Source organism: Chlamydotis macqueenii, chromosome 4 (assembly GCF_036417535.1).
Source record: "Chlamydotis macqueenii isolate bChlMac1 chromosome 4, bChlMac1.mat, whole genome shotgun sequence".
In the NCBI taxonomy this organism is placed as follows: Eukaryota; Metazoa; Chordata; class Aves; order Otidiformes; family Otididae; genus Chlamydotis; species Chlamydotis macqueenii.
In genome coordinates, this window is record NC_141559.1 from 35,234,325 (window position 1) to 35,258,530 (window position 24,206).

Below are 24,206 nucleotides of genomic sequence, written 5' to 3' on the forward strand. Positions count from 1 at the left end.
TCAAGTTCCAGTAGCTCCTCAGGTGCTTTGTAAGTCCAGACTTGATCTTGTTAAAGGTCTCACATGAAATGGGTAACACCAAACAGGCAATATCTGAAAGCAGGACAGCCAAACTCCTGTTGTGACTGATGCAGAGAAGCAGATATCTGCATCAGATGATTCATCTGAGCAGTCTTAGGAAGGATGAATCACTTGGCTGGCAGTGGCTGTCTCTCTCCCTTGCCTATAACGTGTGAGATAGCAGTCTCAGCCTGGGCCTATGATGTCCCCTATTTCCACAGATGGACCTTCGCTTGTCTCCTGGAACACAGGCTGAACTACGTGTGCTTTGCTGCCATGGGAGACAGCAGTGGCCTACAGGTCCTACGCATGACTTATTTCTGCGTACTCCCTTGAGAAAATCTCTGTCCATGCTGGGTTTTCCATCCTAGGGTACAGAGGGATAGCATATCTCAGAGTTTGAAGGAGAGAAAGGATAAAATCAGAGAGGAATTGATCCCTGGACCAACAGCTCATAGGACTGAGTGGACTTTCTCTCTCGCAGAGCCTTTTCTGGAGCCTGCACATCTCTAGACATGGCTAGTGGTCTCGCCACATGCCAAGGACTTCTCTGCCTCACTAGGGGAAGAGGAGGGGTCCTGGGTGTGGGGTGCTCTGAACAGAGGATGTCCTTCCCAAAGTACTGGTTATTTGCCAGTGATGGGTACTATCTAGCAACAGTTGATATTTAATACAAAGGCTGAGCCATTGCCTGCCTGGAAAGCACAGAGTTGAGCTCCTTTCGATTTTGTTTTCTTTAATGAAGTGACCAATAAGTCTCTAGTGTCTTTTTCCTGATGTCTGAGTTAATTCCCTGCATATATGTAGAAGGAGTGTCCTGCCTGAGTTTGATGAGTGGCTGGAAGCATTGGTAGGAGCCCTGTCCTTTCACTTATTCAGCTTTGAGTCAATGCCACGGCAGGGACTGACTCTGCCTGTGCATGGCCCTGAGCTGAATCAGCTGATTTTATTTTTCTTCATCACCTCCTCTTTCATTTCTCATCTTCCATCTTTCTTCTTAGCTTCACAGCTCCTCTGCAAGAGGCATGTGTCGCTGTGTGGCTCTGTGCTGCGTAAGGAGCTGGCAGATGCAATCCTGGCTCATTTGCCCCATTATCTCATTACGAGTTTCTTTTATGGTCCTCATGTCACCTAGCTTACAGAGAAGCACTCCCATCATCTTGATGAGACAATATTCCAGTGGCTGGCATACCAACAATGTCTATCATTACTCTTCAATTATTTTGCCTTGGATGGGAACAGCTGTGGCAGTGAAGACCTCTGAAAGCTCTGTTTCCTCTCTGTGCACACCTTACCTTGTCATACAGGCACTCTAGAGCCTCGTCTTCTCCATACAGGCCTGACGCTGGCGTATTCAACAAAGTTGTGAAGGCATGCCTGCAGCCAAGATCTCCGGTGGCTTAGACAACTTGTGCTGCGAGGTCTCGGTGCTTGTTGAAGGCCAGGATGAGGCAAATCAAAGGAAAATTGAACTTTGGTATCATCCAGAGGAGCAGGGAGATGGAGCACATGGAAAAAGAGGATGTCATAATGCACTTTGGACTGCAACCCAGAGCAGTGATAGAAAACAGGCTAAATACTATGGCACCTGGAAAAGAGTGCTTATTTCATATTTTAAGTGACTTTTGAATGGCATTACCAACACATCAATGCAAAGGAAACCAGAAGCCACATCGAAGGACTGGTGATGTTTGTACTGTCTTGTGACAGCAGTGCGGAGCGGAGAGCTGCGGCACGCTGTAAACTCAGATTCCCTCCAACTTTCACTCAGTTCATCTCCATCTCTCTGCTCCAGTGCCTTGAGGTGGATTGTTTTGAAGGAGGATTTGACTCACAGTGTTTTTCTGTGTTCAAAAAGGGCATCTATCTATATGAGTCAGAACAGACCCTTGCGCATTGGTGGTCGAGGTGTCAAGGTTAAAAAGATATCTATGATTCTATCTTGTGTGTCAAGACAAGACACAGCAGGATGTCTCTGACTTCAAAATGGGGTTTACTGCTAAAAGGAAATGGTGACATGGGGCACTTCATCCTTTGAAGGATGCAGTACATCAGGACATGTCATCATAGAATCATAGAATGGTTAGGGTTGGAAGGGACCTTTAAAGGTCATCTAGTCCAACCCCCCTGCAAGGAGCAGGGACATCCCTGACTAGATCAGGTTGCTCAGAGCCTCATCCAACATGGCCTTGAACGTTTTCAGGGATGGGGCATCCACCACCTTTCTGAGCAATCTGTTCCAGTGTTCTACCACCCTCAGCATAAAAAATTTATCCCCCTCCATTTTGGAACCATTACCCTTGCCATTTAGTTCCTCTTGATTCTCCCCTCTTCCCAGAACCTTTAAGTCGGTTGCACATATCAATTAAGTACAGCTCACACACCCTATGAGGTAACTAAGTGCTATTTTACTTATTTTATTACAGATGGGGAAACAAACGTGTAGAAAGGCCTACTGACACATGGCTTCAAAGCCTCTGGCAGAACACAAAGTTCGTCTGTCTCTACTGCGTCCCCCAGCACGTCCTCCTCTCATGTTGCTCCTCTGGGTGAGATGATCTTGCTCCAGCACCTTCCCGCTGCAAACCTGCCCGTCTCTGGAGAGTGCTCTAGGTCCTTCTCACATGGCCCTGGCTGAGCCCAAAGCATGCCCTGTGGGGTCTCACACAGTCTGCTTTTGCAGAAAAAGGCAGAAAAGCAGCATGTGCCGGCCAAGCAGCCTGTGCTAAGGTCTGTGCCCGGCTGGGGGCGGGGGACGGAGGGCGAGGGGGCTGGTAAGCACTGGTGTTATTGATAGGGGCAGAATAATTGCTTGTAATGATTAATTCTGGGTCTAGTGGGGATCACATATTAGCGATAAACTGGAAACGCCAACTAGGCTGCGTTCATGCTTGATGGATGCGGCATGTTTTAATTAACCCAGGCTCACATTTGAGCATTGCCCATTAGCATCCAGTATTAAAAACTCTCCGGACTGTCTGAGCTTAGCAGCTACCTTAAGGAAGTTATTTGACTTCTATTCAGGAGATTTAATTGTGCTATTATGTGCCTAGGTACAGCACTGAGTGCCATTTAACCATTGCCCTTGCTAGTTGGCTAATTGCTAGGCTAGGCCTGAGTAAGTGTGGCAGCTCACCGTGTCGTTCTTCATGGCTGAAACAGTGACGATACCATGTGCAAGACAAACGCCAGCCTGGTTGTGGCATGCGATGGATGAGTTGAGATCTGCAGGCAAAACCTGTTTGTAGGAACTGGCATGAGCCAGAGAGGAGCAGCGCATGAGGTAACCCAAGAAGCTTTCCTGCTCCAAGGCTTTTTGGAGAAAGAGTCTCGCACTTAAAATAGCTAATGCAAATGAATTTCAACATCAACAGACTATCCCCAGGGAGGGGGAACATTTTAAACGACATATTCCTGTGAGCCTAGACTGCCAGGATGTCTCTTCCCCCTTTGCTTTCTAGTCCTGGGCTCCCAGGGTGAATGAGATGGCTTCATTCAGCAGCCACTGCTGGGACTGAAGATGCTCTCTGTAAAGTAATGATGGAGACCCCGCCTGGGGAGTCAGGCAGAGGCTCAGCAAGCATGAGTACGGCAGAGGGACCCTCCGGTTGCAAGCCGGGAGCTTTCTTGCCATGGCTGTTATTTCTGCAGGCAGCCCCGTTCTGTGTTTCACCCTTAAGCAACGCAGTTGTAGGAGTCTGTCGAGGCGGTGGCCTCGGCAGGTGTCCTGGCATTACTAACTGCCGCCCAGCGCGGGGTAGAACCGGCTGCAAGGCACCTCTGCCAAACGTAAGCAGGTCCTGCCCCGGGCACGTGGAGGAGCCCAGGTGGCTGCATGGGCTGTGGGGGTGACGGGAGGGAGTGAGGTGCAGCACCTCGGGGCTGGGGCCATCTGTGGAGGTGCTGGACGGCGCTGACAGCCTCCCACTTTGGGCATCTGACCCAGCACCTAATGAAGAAGCACAGGCTGGAGTTGGCGTGTGTATGAGAAAGGGGTGAAATTTAGCAGACTCCTGCAAAAATAGGTACATATGCACGCTCCTCTGCTGGCCTGGACACCTCCTCCCCATGGGGAGAACGCTACTCCTCATTTAATTTTGCTGGAAGGAAGCAGATAGCAATTTGGCAGGTCACAAGAGAGCCCAGCATCTCTGGGAGTCTTCAGCAGCCCGTTTCCGGCTGCGGTTTGATCAGGTTTCTATATTCATTGCTGTGTTTCCTGTGGGGGCCTTTCTGATAAGCTTTGCACTTCGCATCCTGTGGTCCCCCCTTCGCCTCTGCTGCTCACAGGATGTTCGCTACACTACGAGCAGCTCGAGGCTGCTAAATCTTCTGTCAAAAATGAGTAATTGCTGGGTGTCGCGGGCGCTGTCCCAAGGATGGAGTGAGCAGCGTGAGCTGGCAGGCAGGGTGGGCTCCAGGGGCTGGGGGCTGGGGGCTGGAAGCCATGCCAAGGAAGTGCTGGGTATTTAATGACGAAGCCCTGTGGACTGAGTAGAGGCTCGGGAGATGGTGACTTCAGCCCAAATTTTGCTCAGTCTCTCCTAGATATCCCTTTGGCTTGTCTCTGTGGAAGCACTCCACTCCTGCTGCAACTGAGGATGCGCTGAGCTGAGGTTTTCAGCCTGGGCCACTATTGTACAAAGGCAGAGGCAGAGAAGTGCAGGAAACGGGGAAATAGTGCAAAGAGAAGAATTATGACCACATTTTCAGATTAACCCCATTCTCTCCTGGCAGGTCCATACATCACTGAGTACCACTGATTTCCTCTCATTGCAATTCCAGCAGTGATATTTAACAGTGCAGCTAGAAGTCATCTCCAAAGGGAGATTTAGGAAATTGATGTGATTCCCAGATTGAGGACTGGGGAAAAGCATACTACTTGCTCACTTTATTGACTTTCAGTACAAACTTTTAGTCCTCACTGGTCAAAGACTATCATCTTCCTTTGACATCTATTACATTTACATGGTATTTCCTTGCCGCCTTCTTTTTTTAATCAAAATCTGAATTTTGTTCTGTTGTGCCAGTGTAAATCCAGGCCAGCTTCATTAATGCTCCCAGATTTGTCTAAGGGCAGTGGCTTGTATGTCAGTGACTCTACCCATGTCTGCAGCCTTCTGCAAATACTTTGCTATGTACTTTCAGGGTCTGAAACGAGGAGTGGGTTTTATCTTTGCGAGTTGCCTAAGAAAGAGTTTCCCAGATGGGGACCTCAGCAATGGGGCTCAGTTTTAGGCTGTGGCTGGGAAAGAAACCCAGGCAGCAGTTTTGGGTGCCATGCTCTGGGGCAAAAAAGAGCTTAATAGGATGGATGTGACCAGAATTTGCCACAGGCTGCTCTCAGGGGCAGAGGAAAGGGCATGAAAAGGACCTGGCACTTTTTGTTTTATGAGGCTACAAGTAGCTGCCGTTCATCATAGGTACTATGGTTATGGGCTCATATGAGAAAAGTCACGTCAGAATTTGTAGTTCCTGTTAAAAAAGGAAAAGAAGCCTCGTCAAACAGCTTCTTGTTTGCCAGAAGAGATCACGGGAAGAGTCCTGTGAAAACAACCGCCGATTTCCAAACAAATGCAGTCTCCCACTTTTCCAGGGTGTAACGAATAGCTGTCACGCCGCCCAAAATCTTGGCGCAGAGAGCCAGGGACCTAGCAAGTGCCAAATATTGTAAGCATTTGTGGAGGAGTGCACCTTGGCCAAGGGAGCCACCCCTCCAGATGGGAGCTAGGGTGCGGCCGACTCCGGCACGGCTGCGGCTGAGAGGCCTTAGCCACAGCCCTGCCTTGATCAGCACGTTTCCAGCCCAGGCAAACCACTTGCACCACAAACCTGCCAAAATCCAGGAGATGGGACCTGACATGACCCTCAAGCTGGCTCTGGGTCAGAAGAGGCCCTGGACCATGCAGCGGTGGACACGACTGGGCACAGGCAGAGGCTGGATGCCTCGCATATGTCAGGCATGAGCACCTCACCATCCCGCCGGACCCTGCCAGCACCCCGAGCTGTGTCCCACACGCTGAGCAGGTGTGCCCAACCTCGCCTCCCGGCTTGCCCGCAGAGCATGGATTAGTGCGCAGGCACCAGTAATTAGGGCCATGTGCACTGAAAACATAAACAGGCCATTTCATCAGCACCCAGGCCCCAGCCCTCGCTGTGGTCAGATGCCCGGGAAGCCGTTTGCTGGGATGTGTGGCCTCCTTCTCCCACGTTTTACAGCCTGTGGGCAGCAGCCAGGTTATTTGTTTGCTGGCTCAGTTGCTCACAGAGTTGGCCAGGTGCTGTGGAGAGCCAAAAGGAGGTGCCGCTTTACGGCTGCCCTGCTGTAGGGGTCTGGGAGCATATTTGGGGTACACAACGGGCTAGGTATGGCCGTGGACCTTGTACAGCTGTCAGCAGCTGGCTAGGGGAGGTTTTTAAGGCTAATGCTAAATGGCCTCCATTCAGCATGAGCGGAGCTGGAGCTGGAGCTGGGTCTGAGACAACCTGGATGTTGCTCTCTGTGGGACAGGTACTGAGCCAAACTGGGCTTTCGCAGCCCTAAATAGTCCTCGTATCTTTAGCAGTCAAACCCCTTTGAGTCCCCACTTCAGTGGAGTGCCCCTCTTTCCCCTGAGAGCCTCGCCGTGCCCTGCGGGTAGGCTTGGGCTTTTTTGCTGCCCTGCACCTGAACCACAAAGATCATAGCCATTGGCTTGAGGTGTTGAGACGCTTATCTGAATTTGGGATCCAAAGTGAGGGACTGCAACAAAGCCTGGTGAGAGGCAAGCAAGCTAGGGGCTGGACGTAGGTAAGAGGGGCCAGGCATGAGCTCTTTCAGGCAGCCACTGAGATACAGGAGTCAGAGGGAGAGACAGCCACTCAAATAACTCTAAGATAGCTGAGGACGGAGGAACAAGCCCTGCCTTACTGGCCAGCAAAAGGAGGTGAAAGCGAGTCATGATCTGGTTGCAAGGCAAGTCCCCTGCAACATCCTTCAAGATGTGATGGCTGAGAAAATAGGAAGCACAATGAGCTGGACATGGAAAATACAATTGGGATGGACATTTCACCCCTGGGAATTTTCCTCAGGCAGTGGAAAAAAAAAAATTCGTGACACCATCATGCACAAAGCGGAGCAAGCGCATGTCTATTTATATTGCCGCCCTGGGCTGTTCCTGTGCCTGGGATGCTGTTTCTGCTTTCTGCCGCTGATCTGTGTTTCAACTGTGGTTCAAAACACTGCCGCTCCTGGTTTTGGAAAAGGAGAGGTCCGTGTCGGACACAGCACTGTGGAGGCAAACAGGCAACTGGTGGGCACGGTCATCTGAGCACCTCTGAGAGACGCTTCTCTTTCCGGCCGCGCCAGCGTCCTGACTCATGACGGTACCTTTCCACAGAGAGGAGCGACGCAAATTAGGGAGCAGCCTGCTGAAACCCATTAGCAGGCGAGCAGAACGAGCTGTCCCATCTGCTGTTTATTCCTTTTGGCTTCCCCAGGGGGAAAGCTAACGGCTCCACAGCCCAGGACCCCCAGGCTCAGCTTGGAGCTGCAGGGGGTCAAACTTCCCTGCAGCAGCTGCACAGAGCTCAGGCAAGGCCCCCACGACCTCCCCACTGGAGTCTGGATGATGGTGGCCTGGGATGGTCATCATTTTATGCCTTGAAGGGAAGCCCAGGGCTGAAAAGCTCTCCCGCTTCCAGGTTATTTCACAGAGGAGAAGCCCAAAGCGTTGCAGCTCCGCGGCTGTGCGTATGTGCATCCTAGAAACAAAAGCTCTGCAGTCAGCCCCGACAAGCCAAAAGTGGGTCAGGTGGAAATGCGGGAGACCAGTGACTCATCTTGTGGCTGACTGGGCAATTTGGGAGGAGGAAAAAGCGGATGCCTCTAGGAAATGGAGCGCGTTTCCAACCCTTTCTTTCCTCTGCCCCTAATCCTAACATCTCTTCCGCCAATAATAGGATAATGCTGGAGAGTCGGCCCTTAATGCCAAAGAGCACTGACCCTCAGAGGGAGCATCTAAGAGCCCGAATATGCCAGCAGGGCTGAGTATCTGTTTGAGTTGAAGGGTCTGAGGCCCTCCTGCCCCACTCCTGAGTGAGATGGGCATTAAATTGGTCTTGGTGGGTGGGTGTCTGAGCTTAAGCACATGCATCCCTGCACCACCACATGCTGGGGAGTGGATTTGAGAAGCCATGCAGCAGGTATAATAGCTGCTCTGGTTTGGAGGTTGCAGGGCCAAGGGAAGGGGGAAAGGGGCCATATTGGCTGGTGCATCTCCAGAGAGCATCTCTGCTGGTCCTGGGCTGCAAGCACACAGGGTGTCAAAGAGGGAGAAGCCGGCCTTGACACCCTGATGTTGCCTCTGCATGTGGAAAGGGGGAGGGCTTAAAGCCAGGTGATTACAGCTGCTTGTTAACAATATTTGCTCATTACATCGAGCAAGCAGCGGTCACTCATTACCCTGGCCAGCCTTCCCCACTGGGACTTTGTTTCTCATGGCCAGAGGCCACAGCAGCCACACAACCTCCCTGCCAGCACCTGCGGTCATTCCAGAAAACTTCCCACCAAGCCATGGACAATGCAGGATAGCATAGCTTCTGGGGGAATAGGGACAAAGAGGAGATGTTGCCTGCCAGGAATTTCCAGCTAAGGAAGGGATGTGGTGGGAAGGCAGGTGCGCAGCCAGCATTGCTGCGCAGCGAGGAGCTGTCTGTGCTGCTGTGATGGTTAGATGAGGATGAAGTGGGTGTGTTGCAGACAGGGCTGACCCTTGGCGCTGTGACAGCAGGTTAAAAGCTGAGCCTGACATGCTTCGAGCAGATGCTGTGGCGAAGTGGGCCTCCTCTGCTCCCTCCCCTCCGGCCCCGGGGCCCCCTTCACCGGGGACAGCCTTCAGAGAAGGGGATGTGGCCACCACCCACTTCTTCCTTTCCAAGTGGGTAGGAAACAACGCTAATGCAAGACAAATTTCTCCCGTGTCAGGGAAGAGGAAATACCAAACTACTCCATGCTGGCTAAGGCTCCCCATGTAACAGGTACTGGCAGTGCTTAGGCATGTGTGTGCCCCAAAATACTCAGCATTGAATTGGGAAGATTTGAAATCTGAGCAGTGCATTCAGACCTGGGTTGGCTCCACCAGCCTCTATTCCAGAGAGCCCTGAGGATGCTGAGAAGTAGGATGCTCCGAAGGCGGTGGCTGGAGCTGGCCTTCCCAAAAGGGGTGCCAAGTCCCTTCTTTGCATAAGGAAGACTAGAAAATATTGGGAAAGAGGTGGCTATCCCCAAGGGACCCCTGTGATTTACGGACAACCCCCTTCCCTTTGCAGCAAGGTGTGTTGGATCAGAGGCAGGCAGATGGGATTCAGGTTTGTGGTACTAGTGAGGGCAGTGCGTCCCAAAAAGGCTCCCAGAGGTGGCACAGAAGGGCTGGAGCAGGCAGCTGGGAGGCCCCCAGTCACCAGCTGGCCACACGCTGCTGGATAATGTGCTCTGGGGACTTGGTCTTGGACACCTTCCCCAGGGAATGCCTGATGTAGGGCTTGCAGTTCCCCATTTTTTTCTTTTGGTTCCTCTTTTGTGCACTTCGTCACCATTGCTCTGCCCTTTGGAGAGCCTGTGGGGCCACACTGTCTGCACCCCTTCCTCCTCCTCGTTGCGTTTTCCTATGTCAGTCTTTCCTCATGCCCGACACTGTTACTCACCATGCTTTCCCTCAGCCACTGAGTAATGGTCACATCAAGGATACCAAAAGGGGGGGGGGGAACCTCCATTTTTCAAAAGAAAATGGAAAAAAAAAAGAACCCAGGGAAAGTACACCCAGGGGGAACAGCCCTACCGTAGATTCTCCCTGCTAAAATGTAGGGGGTGAAAAGAGATGTGGCTGGGGACCTCTCCTGCCCCAGGACCTTGCTGCCCTGCAGTACAGGCAGGATATGGTGTGAGGCCGGGAGAGCCCAGTGCCGTGGTGCCCACGCTTCCCCTGCCTCTGACCAGGGCAGCAGTTGGCTTTCATCTGGCACAGCTGAAATTGCTTTTGTCAGTGAGTTTGGCGGAGCGCTGGCTCCAAAGGAGGCAAGCTATTCATGCTGGCTTCTGCTAGCTGCCAGCTGTCATGGCAGAACAGATGGCCTTGTCACTGGAGCTGTGTATTGGGGACTTATGGCAGGGATGCTGAAAACAGACGAGAACAACCCCCAGGCCCGACATGCCTATTTGTGTGTGTACACGACTTCTCCTACCCCTACATTTTTGCCTCCTATGCGAAGCTTGCCTTTAGAGGCACAGACCAGTACAAATGGGTGCGGGCTCCCACGTCACGTGAAACTCTGCAAAAACACAACTTCCTCTCTGCTAATCATGCTACACCCCATAAACTCAGTGAGCTGGAGTGGAGCTCAGAGCACAGAATGATGGGGCTTGAGTGACTAGCAACCTGGGGAGCCCTCACCTCATAGAAAGGCTTTCATAAATCATTTCCATCACTTGAGAAGAGCACGGTGCTACATGGTGTCATTCACAGAAAATGATGTCCTGACAAAGTGATTTAGTGAGTCTTGATGGTGAAGAGATGAGTAGAAACCTATCTATGCATCCTTTGTATGACAAAGAAGATGAGCTGCAAAAAAGGCAATATCTTCCTGAATTGGTTGGGCAGAACTACAGTTTGCTCTTATTAGTTAATTCAGGGCAACACTGTCAGGTCCCCAAATAGAGCAGCAAGTAAGATGCCATTTCTTCTGCCCCCGTAGCTGGAGGGAGATGGGATTGAAATGACTGTCTCTTCCAGGACAGAAACGGAGAGGAGCAGTGAAACAAGGAGATGGCAGGTTCAAAGCAAGCCCAAGGAAGTGGCTCTGGCATAATGAAGTAGTGGAACTCCTCACTGCAGGATGCTGTGGGTGCTCAACATTTGCATGAGTTCAAACAGCACCGGGGCCTATTCATGGAGGAAACATCTATTAAGGGTTATTAGGGGCACAGATCCTAGTGCTGGCTCAGGAAGTCCCCCAGGCACATTGGACGAGACGGGAAGAGTTGCCTGGGAAGCGCGGGCTGGCTTGCTCGCTTGCCTGGGTTCGTGCTGTTTCCGAGGTGCCTGAAGCAGGTTAGCTGCACTTGCAGCCGGGTCATTGATCCAGCTGGGCTTTTTACATCCCTTCATTATGGCTGGAGCACAAACATCCTCTCCCGGTGTTGTCGGACTGGCTGGGACATCTACTAAATGCATCTCTTTAGCACGTAGTGTTACTGTTTCTGCTGTTCCTGCCTTTCTACTGCCTCCACTGTTTCTTTTCCCTGATTTCTTCTGAGCCAGTGCTGCTGATGCTCGACATCACTCCTGGGGTTAAGCCCTCCAACTTGGGGGTGGCTGCTCAGAGAGTCAACAGGTCAATGACAGGCTCTGGCTGGCCTGGACAGCGAGGAATCAGTCAAAGTGTTTCCTGTTCTGCTAGGGGTTTTCTTTTCCCTTTAGTGAACTCATTGGGCAAAGCAGAGTGGGCTCCTGGGAGAAGTTTTCAAGGGCATAAACCCTTGCCAGCCAGGCTGTGGCACGTGCCTATCTGCCTGCCTCCCAACTGCTGCAGAAGTTGATTTCAGCCACGAGGGCATCTGCTTGGCAGCAGCCTGAAAGCCTGCGCTCTCTGCTGCTTCCCTCCGTCCCTGCTGGGGCTACCGAGGGCTTTGTCACGACTGCAAAGGCAGCAGGATCAGGCCTTTCTCAACTCAGGTCTTTTTTTTTTTTTTTTTTGCGAAAGAGTCCTCACGCTGGCACAGGACATCACAGAGGAGGCTGGGAGAATTGTCCAGCCCAGTTCCACGTTCCCGTGGAGGCCCAGACCATTGCCAGCAAAGGTCACCAATCAGCTTCCCCCTCCGAAAGAAGGCCCAGCTTCAAAGTTCAGTGGGGACGCGTGGGGCAAAGTCCATGAAGCCCTTCACAGTTGCAACCATCTGACGCATTTTGGATGTGAGTCAATGCCTGATGCACCAAGGCAGGAGGTGAATCAGTCACAGGGCTCTGGTGGGGGTGTCTAGGAAAACATCACGGCAGCTGCGATCACTCCTGACCCCCTGGGCCATCCACACTTGACCCTACGGCTGCTTCATCTCCAGTGGGGGACAGCAGGGCATGACAAGCCAGGGCCACGTGTCCCCCAGGATATGTGTGATCAGGCTGCAGCGGGAGCCAAGATCATCTGCGAAGCAGGGAAGGAAGATTAGCTAGAGGCACAAAGGAGCCCCACAGGGATTTCAGACTTTCTCCTCTCGCCATGGCCTCCCACGGACAGCTGTGATGCTCAGGTCTCCGGGGTCCATGGCTGCTGGCACAGGGGCCAGGAGAGGGGCCCTGGGGGAAGCAGCAACATGCCATTTTTTGCCATGCTGAGACAGTGCTCAAGGTAGAGCCCAGACTGGGAGGCGATGGAGAAAGAAAAAGCCTGGCTTTAAACTTGAACCTGATTTGGGGGTTTGTCTCATTGCAGTTTTGACAACAGCTTCTCTGTGTCTCAGGATCTCCTTGCCTCATAACAGGGCATGATCCTCTTGAAAGAGCCTCCAAGGAGCCCAGCTCCTACCTGGCCCACTGCCTGAGGGACAGGAGCCCAGGTTTGTCCCAGGAAAGGCGGCAGGTTTCCGTTCCCCTGGTGCCCGCCATTTGGGCCTTGGGATCAGGAACAAGTGCGAGGGAGCTGCCTGAAGCCAACTGTGCCCATTGTGCCAGTATAAGAAGTGCCAGACACAAGTCACCCCTCCCTTGGTGTAATTTGGAGGCGAGTCCCAGTTACAGCTGACACAGAACAACATGCATTTCCACTGCTTTTTCCAAACTCAAAAAGGTACTGCTGTTACATTCATAGAAATTAGCGGGAGATTTGTCATTCATAGCCTGATTGTATGAGCCTGGCGCTATGTATAAATAGGTTATAGTCACACTTACATAACGCTGCCTTATTTATGATCTTAAGCCCAAGGGAGAAATGTCTCTTCCCCAGCCCTTTCTTCCTAGCAAAAAACGTCATTCAAAGCTCAGCTTCAATCCTATCACGGAGGCCGGATGCTTAACCAAACACTGGGAAATTCAAGTGAGGCATTTCTCTTTCAACTGGCAAACAGCGATGTCCCCAAAGAAGGCAGCTGCTAGGATCTGCATGCCTGTGATTAAACACTGTGCCAGGGCTGGAGAGCGGTCAGGAGTGAGCTCTGGCTTCACAGCCACGCGGGATCCAACGTGTCAAGGGGAAAATGTCACGGCCTGTGTTAAAGGTTAAAATGCCACATCCCTTACTGGCTCCAAAGCGGGTCCCATACACCGAGTCTGTCTTACAGCAAACTGAGAGGAGGGGATCAACTTGCTCCCACAGATTCGCTTCTCTGGCTCTGCTGCATCCCCAAATCCTGCAGCCAAAGGTATTACTCTAATCCCCATGGCACTTGAAATTTTGGGATTAAGGGACCCAGGTGCTTGTTTTATCCACCTCACTTATACATCTGCTTTATAATCCATGGCTGTAACAGCATGACCACAGACCATATCTGTCCTGACACTCGGGCTGGGGAAAGCTTCAGGGCTTTTGGAGAAGGCAGGAGGCTGGAGGGCATGGGCACAGGCTACTGATGGGGTCTGACAGCTGGCACAGCACCACAGTTGCATCAAAAATGACAAAATATCAGGGACAGCTCATGCAGATTCTTATGTCAGGAAGCAGCTTAGCAGTGTGGCTTGTGCTTGTCCGCCAAGGCTGTGGAAAGGTTTAGCCATGACCTGGCATCCAGCTGGCCACCACTCAAATTGAACCACATGCTGGAAGATCCTTTGCCGAGGGACAGCCAGACTCTACCTGCTGGGCCCTGTATCAAGGTTCTGGTGATACCGAGGGGCACATCCGCCATGTCTGTGGGACCACTGGGCTCCTAAGTCCTTCAGAGCTGGAGTGATGCATCACATCCATGGGCCCTTACCCACCATCCAGTCCTCGGGAATGCCACCGGCAGCTAACCTCCAAACCCTGCAGCTTGTGTCCCCTCACACTACCCTCCCAAAACCAGCCAGGCCAAAAAGAAACAGATTGGGGATTTTGGGGAGGGAGCCTCCCTGTTCCCTTAAGCCTGCTGCGGATCACCCCTCCCCACACCACCAGCCCTAATTAACCGCCTGAGCTAACCATCCAGCGCAAGCCATAGATCTTCTTAAAATCCGGCTCCTGTGCACCGACTGTCCTGGATCAGACCTCACGTTTCTCAATTGGTGTGGTTGGAGACAAGCGGATTTTAACAGGCAGTGATGAGACTGTGGCAAAAGGCAAGGGTGGGGGTGAGGGAGAGAGAGGAAATCAAACCTGCAGCAGAAGATGGCCTGGGCCACTTTGCATCCTGCGAATTTGAGTAGGTCCTGCCCCAATCACATTTGCATGGGCACAAACCAGCTGCAGCTGTCGGGGTACACGGGGCGCCCCATTGCTGTTCTGAAGAAGGGCTGCTCTGCTTTCTGGAATAAAGGCTGCTTTGTCCATCTCCTCGTCTAGAGGAGATCAGGGGCCCAGTGATTAGTCTCCTATCTAGTGATTTATAGCTGATTTCCTCGTGACTATAAACCCTCGCTCTATCTGCCATGGCAGGGCAAGAGCGCTAGATTATTTGTCCTTCTTGAGATAAAATCTGTGGGGCAGCTTGCTGGAGTGGGGATTATAAACTGAGGCCTCAGCAGAGAGCAGAGAAAGCAGACCTGGCAAAGCTCCTGGCGTTTTTCATGTGCTGCCAGAGGCTTTCGGGCTGGTGTTTGGGGCTTTGGGGCAACAAAGATTGCGGCAGGGTTCAAGCACGCGCTGCAGCTGCGTGCAGGCTGGTGTGTAGGAGCAGGGATGGGAAAGGAGGCATGCGTCAGCCCAGACTGGCCCTAATCCCCTTCCCTGCCTCCACTGCCCCCTGCACCAAGCAGAGCGCTGCTGAAAAGCCCTGAGAGATCCTCCTCTCTGGAAAACGAGGTAGGGATGAGCTGCTCTGCTGACGGCCCACCCAGAGCTGCATTTTATCTAGATGCCTCGGGAACAGGGTGATGCTTTGGGACACGCTTGCTGAAACCTGCTGTTGTGGCCCTGGGTTTAAAATAATGTCTGGGCAAGGTGAAGCTTAGCCACGAGAGATACAGGTGGGTCCAAACCTGCACTCAGGTGTTCCCTCCACTCCCAGGGTGTCCCACGCTGGGCAAGGCGCTGCCCTGGCGCGCAGGTCACTCATGTGCTTTTGCAGCTGAGGGGTTGGAAAGCACTGGAAATGAACAGTTTCCCCTCCTCCACCTTCTCAGCCAACCTTGCATAATTTTTCCTTTAGCCTCCCTCGACAGGTTCGTTACAATTCCCCTCCATTAATATGCAAATATGCCCTAGAGGAAAAGAGAGCCTGAATTTATTAACATCAATCGGTTAACTCTTTCACTGCTGCACTGCCCTTTGCAGAGAGGAGGATGCTTTCCCCAGCCTGGAAAGCTGTGAAAAAGAGAGATGCCACGACAGGAGCACCGGAAGGTGCTGCACAAGGAGAAGAAGGGAGCAGTGACCCTGCGGCACTCGGGGAAGGTTCAAGTTTTGTGCGTAAGCGCAGCCTTGCAAGTCATGAAGACCTTGATTCCGCCTTTCATTCCTGCCAAAGGCTTCCCGCGCATGCCAGGGCAAAGCACTCAACCCTTCAGCTAACCGCTGGGAGCTGCTGGGGGAAGGCGGCGGCATTCTTACGCTGCAACCTCTGCCACGCGCCAAGAGTAGCAGGGATACGGCGCTGCGCTTCGTCCACCTGCAGCCGCACGGCCGGCTGACCAGAAGGACGGAGGGCATCAAGCTCTTGAGAAAACTCCAACAGAACAAAATCCTGGCGTGTGCTCCAGCCCAGGTGGCACAGAGGCAGGCACATCTGCCGAGTAGCTGAGACCTGCGGTGTGGCACAGCGCGCCAGGACCCCACGTGTGCACAAAGGATCTGGGGGGGAGCAGAGCCAGGAAAGCCTGGAGGAGCCCAGAGGGCTCGCTGAGCTCAGCAGGTGACCAGCTGCCCACAGCAGCCATCGCCCACCGGGACAGACTCAGGCTTCAGCACTTCTCTGGGCAGGAAAAGCACTTAGAGAGACAAATAAATTGGTATCTATGGGCTGGCCAATTTACAGCCTGGCTCTAATTTGGTTTTCGCTGCCACAGTGAGATGAAGTGTAAATTCCTTTTCCTTAATTCAAGGTACATATTGACATTTAATCATCCAAATATGCGCCTCCTTTGACAATTCATTTCCCTCCAGCCTCCTTCCACAATTACCGCTTCTGGCCAGGGCCCTGTGAAAAAGGATTCTTTGAATCTGTTGTGAAGGAAATGAACAGCTCCTGCTCTCTCTCTCTTCTTTTGGTTGCTTGTTTTCCAGCAGGATATATTTCAGTTTGTGCCATGCAGACACTGTTTGACAGGAATATTCGCTTTCACGCTTCTCCAGGTTTGCAAAGTCAGGACATGAAGCCGTATGGCCTTCTCCCATCCCCATCCCTCCCCCTTTCCCCAGTTCGGGGAGGGCAGGGTTCAGGCACGTGGAAACGCCTGGAAATCTCCATCGGATGCACATGCACACACATCCATCCATGCTCCATCCCAGAATAATGTCCTCCACCAGTGCTCACGCAAACATCCAGTGACAGCAGCCCAAATCCCCCCTCCTCTACCCATGCCAGTGTTGCCTTCCTCTCCCAGTTCAGACTGTTCTGGCCCAGTCATACGCTGGTCCAGAAAGGGAAAAATTAGGATGTCAGGCTGTGCCTCTGAGGACGCTCTGCGCCCCTGGTCAGCACATTTCAGTGTAAAAGCCGGAGTGCACAGTGCAGAAGGCAGCAGGGTAGCTCATCGCCTGGTGGTGGCCAACATCTGCTGCCCAAGAGAAGCAAAGCAAACAGTGTGTTTTGGCATCAGCTCTTGAGTAAAACCCCCTAAGATGTTTTTGATGGTCCAGCTTGAGCTCACCTCACGTAGCTACCAGAGCACGATTTTTAATTAGCTTGCAATTGGCTTCTCAGTTTGAGGTTTTTGGTCTCTGACAGCAGTCTCTAAAGGAAGAAAGCACATGGCTGAGTCTTAGGTTTCATCTTTTCTTGTGTCTGATGCAGGCTGGAAAGGGAGAAAACCAGCCTTCCGCCCCTGTTGTGTTAGGCAGCAGGCTGCTCCAACACATCCACGGAGCGGGGTGTGCTGCACAAATGGTGGCTCTGTTCAACCCGAGCCGGCGCGGCTGGCAAAGAGTTGGCACAGCACACAAAAGCCAGGGGTGCAAAAATCTGGCTAATGCAGACGGTGGGGAGAATTGGGCAAGGTAAGGGAGAGGAGGAGTGTCACCAGCCGCAGGCCTCGACTCTGTGTGGTGGGCTGGGTTCCTCGCAGGCAGGCAGAGCTCGGTGTTACCCTGCCTGGCCCAAATAAACGGGTACTGGGTGTGCAGGGGAGGGGAAGTCTGTCTGGCCAAATGCTGCCCTCTGTGGAAAGTGGTGACCAAGGCAGATGGGCTTGGATTAACCCTGCGTCCAGGTCCACGTCTGGGTGGCCGAGCGCCTTCGAGCCTCCGGAGTGGACCCAGCTGGGCCCGGCCAGCTTCTGTTCGCAGGAAAGGCCCTAAGCGCGCAGCCGCCGGTGCCTGCAGCGTTGCTTTAGTGAACGCAGCCCCAAAGGGGCCTTCTGGATGAAACAACTGCGTGGTGCTCAGGCGGTGGTTTTGGGGAGACCCTCTTAGGGTCACACTTTAGGGCTGTGACTTTGCTCCCTCGGCTTCTAGCCGAAAACAGCGTTCCTCCATGTGAGGACTCGAATCGGAGAGCCTTGCGCGTGGGACGCGGTGGTGCGTGGAACACTCTGCAGCTGGCGAGCTGTCATCCTCTTGTCGGGGAAGCCGTGGCGGCAGCAGACGCGGGGCCCGAGGGGCCCGGCGGGGCCTTTGGCCGGCCCGGCTCCGGGACCCGCTGCCGCCGCGGGGCCCGACCGGCAGCTGAGGGGCGAAAGAGGGGAGAGGAGCGTGTGCAGCGCGCCCGCGGGGGCGCGCCCAGCGGGGTGGGGGTGCGTGTGCGTGAGTGCGTGTGTGTGTGTGTGTGTGTGTGTGTGTGTGTGCGCGCGCGCGCGCGCATATGTGTGTGTGCGTGCACGTGTGCGCTCCACACTCTGTGTGCATGTGTGTGCACGCGAGCGCGTGCCCCGCCGCGTGTGCACAGGCGCGTGTGCGCCCCGCGGACGCCTGTGCTCGCGCGCGCCCGCACGTGTGCCCCGCGGTGCGTGCGTGGCCCGGCGGGGGGGTCCCGGCGGGGGGTGGGGGGGTTGTGACACCGCGCAGGGGCAGGGCGCTCGCGGGCTGCCCCGCCGTCACAAAGGCGCGGCGCCGCTCGGCTCCCCATTCACAAACCCGGGAGAACATGGCCGGCTGCCGGCGACACCGGATTTAAGCTTTTTTTTTTTTTTTTTTTTTTTTTTTTTTTTTTTTTTTTTTTGTGAATGGAGGCGGTGACGTCGCCGTTCCGTCCATTCATGCGGCCCCGGCGCGGGACGGAGGGGAGGGGCGGGGCGGGGCGGAGGCGCGCGCGCCGGGGCGCCGGCGGGTAGTAAAGGCGGCGGCAGTGGCGGGCGCGCGAGCGGCAGCGGGCGCAGGGGGCCCCGCCGCTGCCTCGCTTCCCCCTCTCCGACCTCTTCCCGCCGCCGCCATGGTGGCGGCCGGCGCCGAGGGCCTGCGGGAGATGGAGGGCAGCGCCCTGCGGCGCCTGGTGTGCCGGGAGGAGGGCGGCGCGGCGCGCTGCCTGCTGCTGGACTGCCGGCCCTTCCTGGCGCACAGCGCCGGCCACATCCGCGGGGCGCTCAACGTGCGCTGCAACACCATCGTGCGGCGGCGGGCCAAGGGCGCCGTCAGCCTGGAGCAGATCCTGCCGGCCGAGGGCGAGGTGCGGGCGCGGCTGCGGGCCGGGCTCTACGCCGCCGTGGTGGTGTACGACGAGCGCAGCCCGCGCGCCGAGGCCCTGCGGGAGGACAGCACCGTGGCGCTGGTGGTGCGCGCGCTCCGCCGCGACACGGCGCGCGCCGACATCCGCCTCCTGGCAGGTACGGACCGGGGTGGGGACCGGGGGGCGGGGGGCGCTGGGGACGGGGGCGGCCCGGGACACCTCAGTCCCCTGCCCGGCAGCGCGGCCGAGGGGGACAAGGCGCAAAGCCCTCGTGGCACGCGGCAGCCCCGGGGGAAGCGGGCGGCAGGGGGGTAGCCCCCGTTTTTGTCCGAGTGCCTCCCCGGAGGAGGTGTTTGCGCGGGACCGCGTCCCTGGTGTCACGCCGATGCCCCTTGGCGGTGACCCCCCACCCCCCGGGGCGCCTCTGCGCTCCTTTGGCGGCTGCAGCCGCCGTCGGGGCTTCCCCCTGCCGTCGGCCTGGGCGAGGTGAGGTGCTGCCCGTCCCGGGAGTTGCCCTGAGACCATTTAGGGGAGTGGGATGCTCAGCTGGGCTTCCTGGATGAGCTCTGCGGGATTTTCTTTTTTTTTTTTTTCGTTTTTTTCTATTTTTTTTTAATATGTTTCCAGCCTGAGAGCTAATTTATCCCTCGGTTTGCTTACAGCAGGGGTGAGGTTGCATGTGTGGAGTAGCACATCCGATGAGAGGCTCGATGAGAGGAGCTAGCGCTTCTGTCGTTCTGGATACAGTAAAACCAGCAGGAGCTGTTCCGAGGATGCCGTACGATGCGCTGCTGCGGGAGTGCCTGCGCAGCAGGGGCTCGCTCGGGAACAGGCTTTTGGGTCCTTTGCCCCGAGCTGCGATGGTGCCAGGAGCCACACGTGTGGCAGGAAACGCTGCTGTGCTTCAGGGGTGGCCCTTTGTCAGCCGAGGGCTGCTGGTGCCCCTCTGGATTTCGTGGGAGGCTGTTTGGGGTTTCCAGTCCATTATTTTTAAGGAACAGGGTCCTGGAGACTCAGTCTTGGTCCCAGAGACCTCTTCCTCGCTCATCACAGAGCTACTAAAGTGATTGAGCACGCTCTGGTTTCCCGAGAGCCATGCTAACCCGACACCGTGCCTGTCCAGATGCAGACCTGTTGGGCACAGGCCACGGTGAGGACCCGCATCTGTTTTGTGCAGATCAGCCTGCAGCTGGGTTCTGGGTGACAAGGCCCAGCTGGGTGTTGCTTGGTGATGGGCACCCGCATGGCGTGGTTTGGCCCTGCGCGCCCAGCCAGGAGCTGCGTGCCAGTGGATGGGGCTCTTGGCTGGACAGGTGTTAGATCTGATGAGAAATGTTGACAAGAAACACCTTTGACTGTTGGAAAGGGTCGCTTTGCCTTTCCAAGGAGGGGAGTCCATTTCCCCCCAGCGCCCTGGGCAGCTTCTCCCTCTCTGGGATGGTGTGATGGCCTCTGGAGTGGGATGTGGTAGGCCCAGGGATTTAGGAGCAGAGCTCCTGAAGATGTCTGGCAGGATGGCGAAGGGATGTCAGGTCCTGGAAATGTAGCGTCTGCTAACTGTCCTGCTTATGTAGGGAGGGACAATGCAAATTCAGTGATGAAGCTTCTGCTTCAAGGTACTTGAGCCTGTCCTTGTGAAGGGGGAGGAAACCATAAAGGACACAGTACTGGTGGTACTGGTCTCCAGCTGCCTAGGGATTCCTGGGCTGCTTTGCTGGAGACACTTGCCTCCGCTGGCCTTCTGAACAGCCAGCCTCGTTCAGGGCAGTTTCGGAGCTAAGGCTGGATGAGGAACACGCGTCCTGCTGTGTGTGTGCTCTGGCAAGCCCAAATCTGCAGGCAGAGGTCCTGTGGTTGGGGTGAGCCTTCAGGAGCTGTCCTGGGGGTCAGGGCTTGGTCTAGTTAGATTCCTATGGTGATAGTAAAAATACTTGATTTCCATTGGTTTTGAGGCTCTACAAGGATGTTAGGGTTGTTGATTTGGTTTGAATGAGAGAAGGAAATCTCACCAGAAGTGTTTATGTGCAGCCAACACTACAGTTTCCCCGTCCTGGGAAGTCGATGGGGTTTGCTTTTGTTTTGCCTGCCGTTAGGAAGATCTGAGGGCGCCTTTGCTTATCCCCCTGGCACCCAGTCAAAGGAGGAAGCTGCTTTTCCGCAGAGTGCTCACCTCCACATTCAGCTGACAGCCATGTCCTTGAGAGGCAGTGGACACCTCTCTCTGGAGAGCAGCTTTACTCCGGAGCCAACACTGGGGCTTCCCTAGCCTGCTCTTTTGGGACCTCTGGGCTGGAGGGTCAGGCTGGGAGACTGGGAGACCTCCCTGCGCTTTGTGGCAGGATGACGTGTCTGGGAAAGCTGGGAACTGAAGAGTCTTTGTCCTGGGAGCAGCCTTTCCCGTTCAAGTTGGAGGATGCGCTGTCTTAGAGAGTGGCCCTGGCCTCAATCTGGGGTTTTGGCAGGTGGCATGTGGGGGACTAAACCCTGGGATGGAGACTTGGGGCAGCCAAGAGCGTTGCAGAGCTCTTGGAGCTCTGGCTCCAAGGGAGTGGAGGATTCCGTCCTTGCTGCCGGGAGCCTGGTTGCTCATCCTGGGGCAGGAGACCACGCTCCATCGCTGTAGCATCATCTAGTGGCGAAGGGCACGGTGAGACGTGTCGGCTCGGGCTATGGTGTTCTGTGATGCTGTGGAGGTCGCCTGGGATAACGCTTCGTGCCTCTCTTCTTGCAGGGGGTTATGAGCGTTTCTCCTCAGAGTACCCAGAGTTCTGCGCAAAAACCAAGTCTCTGAGCAACCTGTCGCCCCCCACCAGTGCCGAGCCCCTGGATTTGGGCTGCAGTTCCTGTGGGACCCCCCTTCACGACCAGGTATGTCTAGAAGCCCAGTGCTGAGCAGTTTTGACTGCTCCTTCCAGCACTGCAGCCTGGTTCTGCTGGAGTCTTGCTGCTCTCCCTCTGCTGAGGCCTGCAGAGCCAGAGCCCTGCTCCCTTCTCTTGTGGGAGAGCACAGCGGTCCTCCTGATCCCAGGGCATTTTTGCTCCCTGGGGAGTGGGCAAGCCCAAATCCCGTTAACCACACCTGCCTGTCTGTTCCTGAAGGGGATGAAGACAAGGAGAGCTGAAATGACTTCTATCAGCTCAGAAAGGAGGTGCCTGCTCCCTCCCTCCTCCCTGCACTGCTCAGGGTCTCCAGACCACCTAGATGTGTGTCCTGCCCGCTGCTGTCCCCTAGTCACCCCCACATCTGTTGTTTTTCTCTGTGACAGGGTGGCCCGGTGGAAATCCTTCCCTTCCTCTACCTTGGCAGCGCATACCACGCTGCCCGGCGGGACATGCTTGATGCGCTGGGTATCACAGCCCTGCTGAACGTCTCCTCAGACTGCCCCAACCACTTTGAGGGGCACTACCAGTACAAGTGTATCCCCGTGGAGGACAATCACAAGGCTGACATCAGCTCTTGGTTCATGGAGGCAATTGAGTACATCGGTGAGTGCCTGCGCAGGGGAGCCACGTCCCTGTGTGTGTGTTTCGCCACGGGGGAGGTTCCTGCCTCAAAGACCTGGAGCCTTTGGCTTGCAGGGGACAGGGCTCCAGCAGAGCCCAGGCCATTCGTCACGGTGGTGGGAGGGGGGTAAGCCACCACCTGCAGGTTTGGCACGGGGCTGGGCTCTGTTGGAAGGGCATTGGTCTCACGTCTCATCCCCTGTTGCCCTCCAGACTCAGTGAAGGAGTGTTGCGGCCGGGTCCTAGTCCATTGCCAGGCTGGTATCTCCCGCTCTGCCACCATCTGCTTGGCTTACCTGATGATGAAGCAGCGTGTCAAGTTGGAGGAGGCTTTTGAGTTCGTCAAGCAGCGCCGGAGCATCATCTCCCCTAACTTCAGCTTCATGGGGCAGCTGCTGCAGTTTGAGTCACAGGTGTTGGCCACCTCCTGCGCAGTGGAAGCTGTCAGCCCCTCAGGGACACTGCGGGAGCGGGGCAAGGCCACCTCCACCCCCACCTCCCAGTTTGTCTTCAGCTTCCCAGTCTCAGTTGGTGTCCATGCCACCCCCAGCAGCCTCCCGTACCTGCACAGCCCCATCACCACGTCGCCCAGCTGTTAGCTCAGGGGCAGATAGTGCCAGGCGTGGAGGGGGCAGGCGGGCATGGAGCCCTGGGATGTTAAGCAATAGTGCTGGACACTGCCGTTCACCCTGGACTCAACGTCTTTTTCGTAGAGAAATTTCTTACCTCATCTTGGTTTTTTTTGCTTTTTATTTTTATGTTTTGGAAGCACGAAAGTTGTAAAAGCCACAAACCCTGACATTGTCCAGGCTCTTTGAGGGAGGAAAAAAAACAGTATACTGGCTTTCCTCAAGTGCCTGGTCTTCATTTCTTTCCATCCCTATTTTATTGTCTGCTTTTCTAAAAAAAAACACACCTTCCCCCTATTTCTGCCCCTAGCTCATCTGGGTTGAAAAGGGAGCCCACCCTCTTCTGATGGTGCAGCAGTCTTCCCCCTTGCACAGAGAGCCGGGGGTGTGAGGTGGGTGCTGCTTACCTGAGCCAGTGACGCTGGGAGACAAGCGGAGCTGCAGGCAGGGCCTTGGGGCGAGCAGGGGTGGGGGCATGGGACTGCCTGCAGCCAGCCTCGCTGCTGCCGGTGCTTGGGGAGGCAATGCAGGAGCTGGCAGGGGCTCCTGCCGAGTCACCAGCTGAGCCCGTTCCTGTGAGAGAGAGCAAGCTCTGTGGCTGGGAGGCAGTGCGGAGGGAGAGATGGAGCAGGAAGGAGATTCCAGAAGGAGCAGGATGGGACATGGTTGGGCTGTAATGGAGGAGAGAAGCAGCGGGGTGGAAGAGGGGTTAGCCCAGAAATGTCATCCATCCAGCATTTTTAAACTTCTTCCACCTCATGGCTGGCCCTTCTGCACCTGAGCTGGGTCTTTCTCACTGCTGCAGCTTTTGGTCCAAGCCTAGAAAATGCCTCACCTTCAACCCACCTGGAGCCTTATTTCCCACCCTGCCTCTCTCCTTCCCCTGAGTCCCACCCAACATACAAGATGCCTTTGTGGCTGATGTACATATGTATGGTTTTGTTCCCTTTTTTTTTTTTTAAGAAATTAACTTTTTATTTATTGCCTGAGGGAGGGAGAAAACAAATTGTTTGGAGAAAATAAAAATAAAACAGTTTTCAACAGCTGTGGCTGGAGCAGGTTTGTCCTAAGATCAAGACAGAAGAGCAAGT

The 24,206-nt window shown here is 54.7% G+C and overlaps 1 protein-coding gene across 1 annotated transcript; it reads left to right on the forward strand.

Moving 5' to 3' along the window:
• Positions 1-18,716: 18,716 nt before the first annotated feature.
• Positions 18,717-24,158, forward strand: DUSP4 (dual specificity phosphatase 4). Its single transcript, XM_086747787.1, has 4 exons — positions 18,717-19,139; positions 21,714-21,850; positions 22,249-22,468; positions 22,700-24,158. The coding sequence occupies exons 1-4, from the start codon at positions 18,749-18,751 to the stop codon at positions 23,083-23,085; spliced, it is 1,134 nt and encodes a 377-aa protein (XP_086603913.1). The 5' UTR covers positions 18,717-18,748; the 3' UTR covers positions 23,086-24,158.
• Positions 24,159-24,206: the final 48 nt, after the last annotated feature.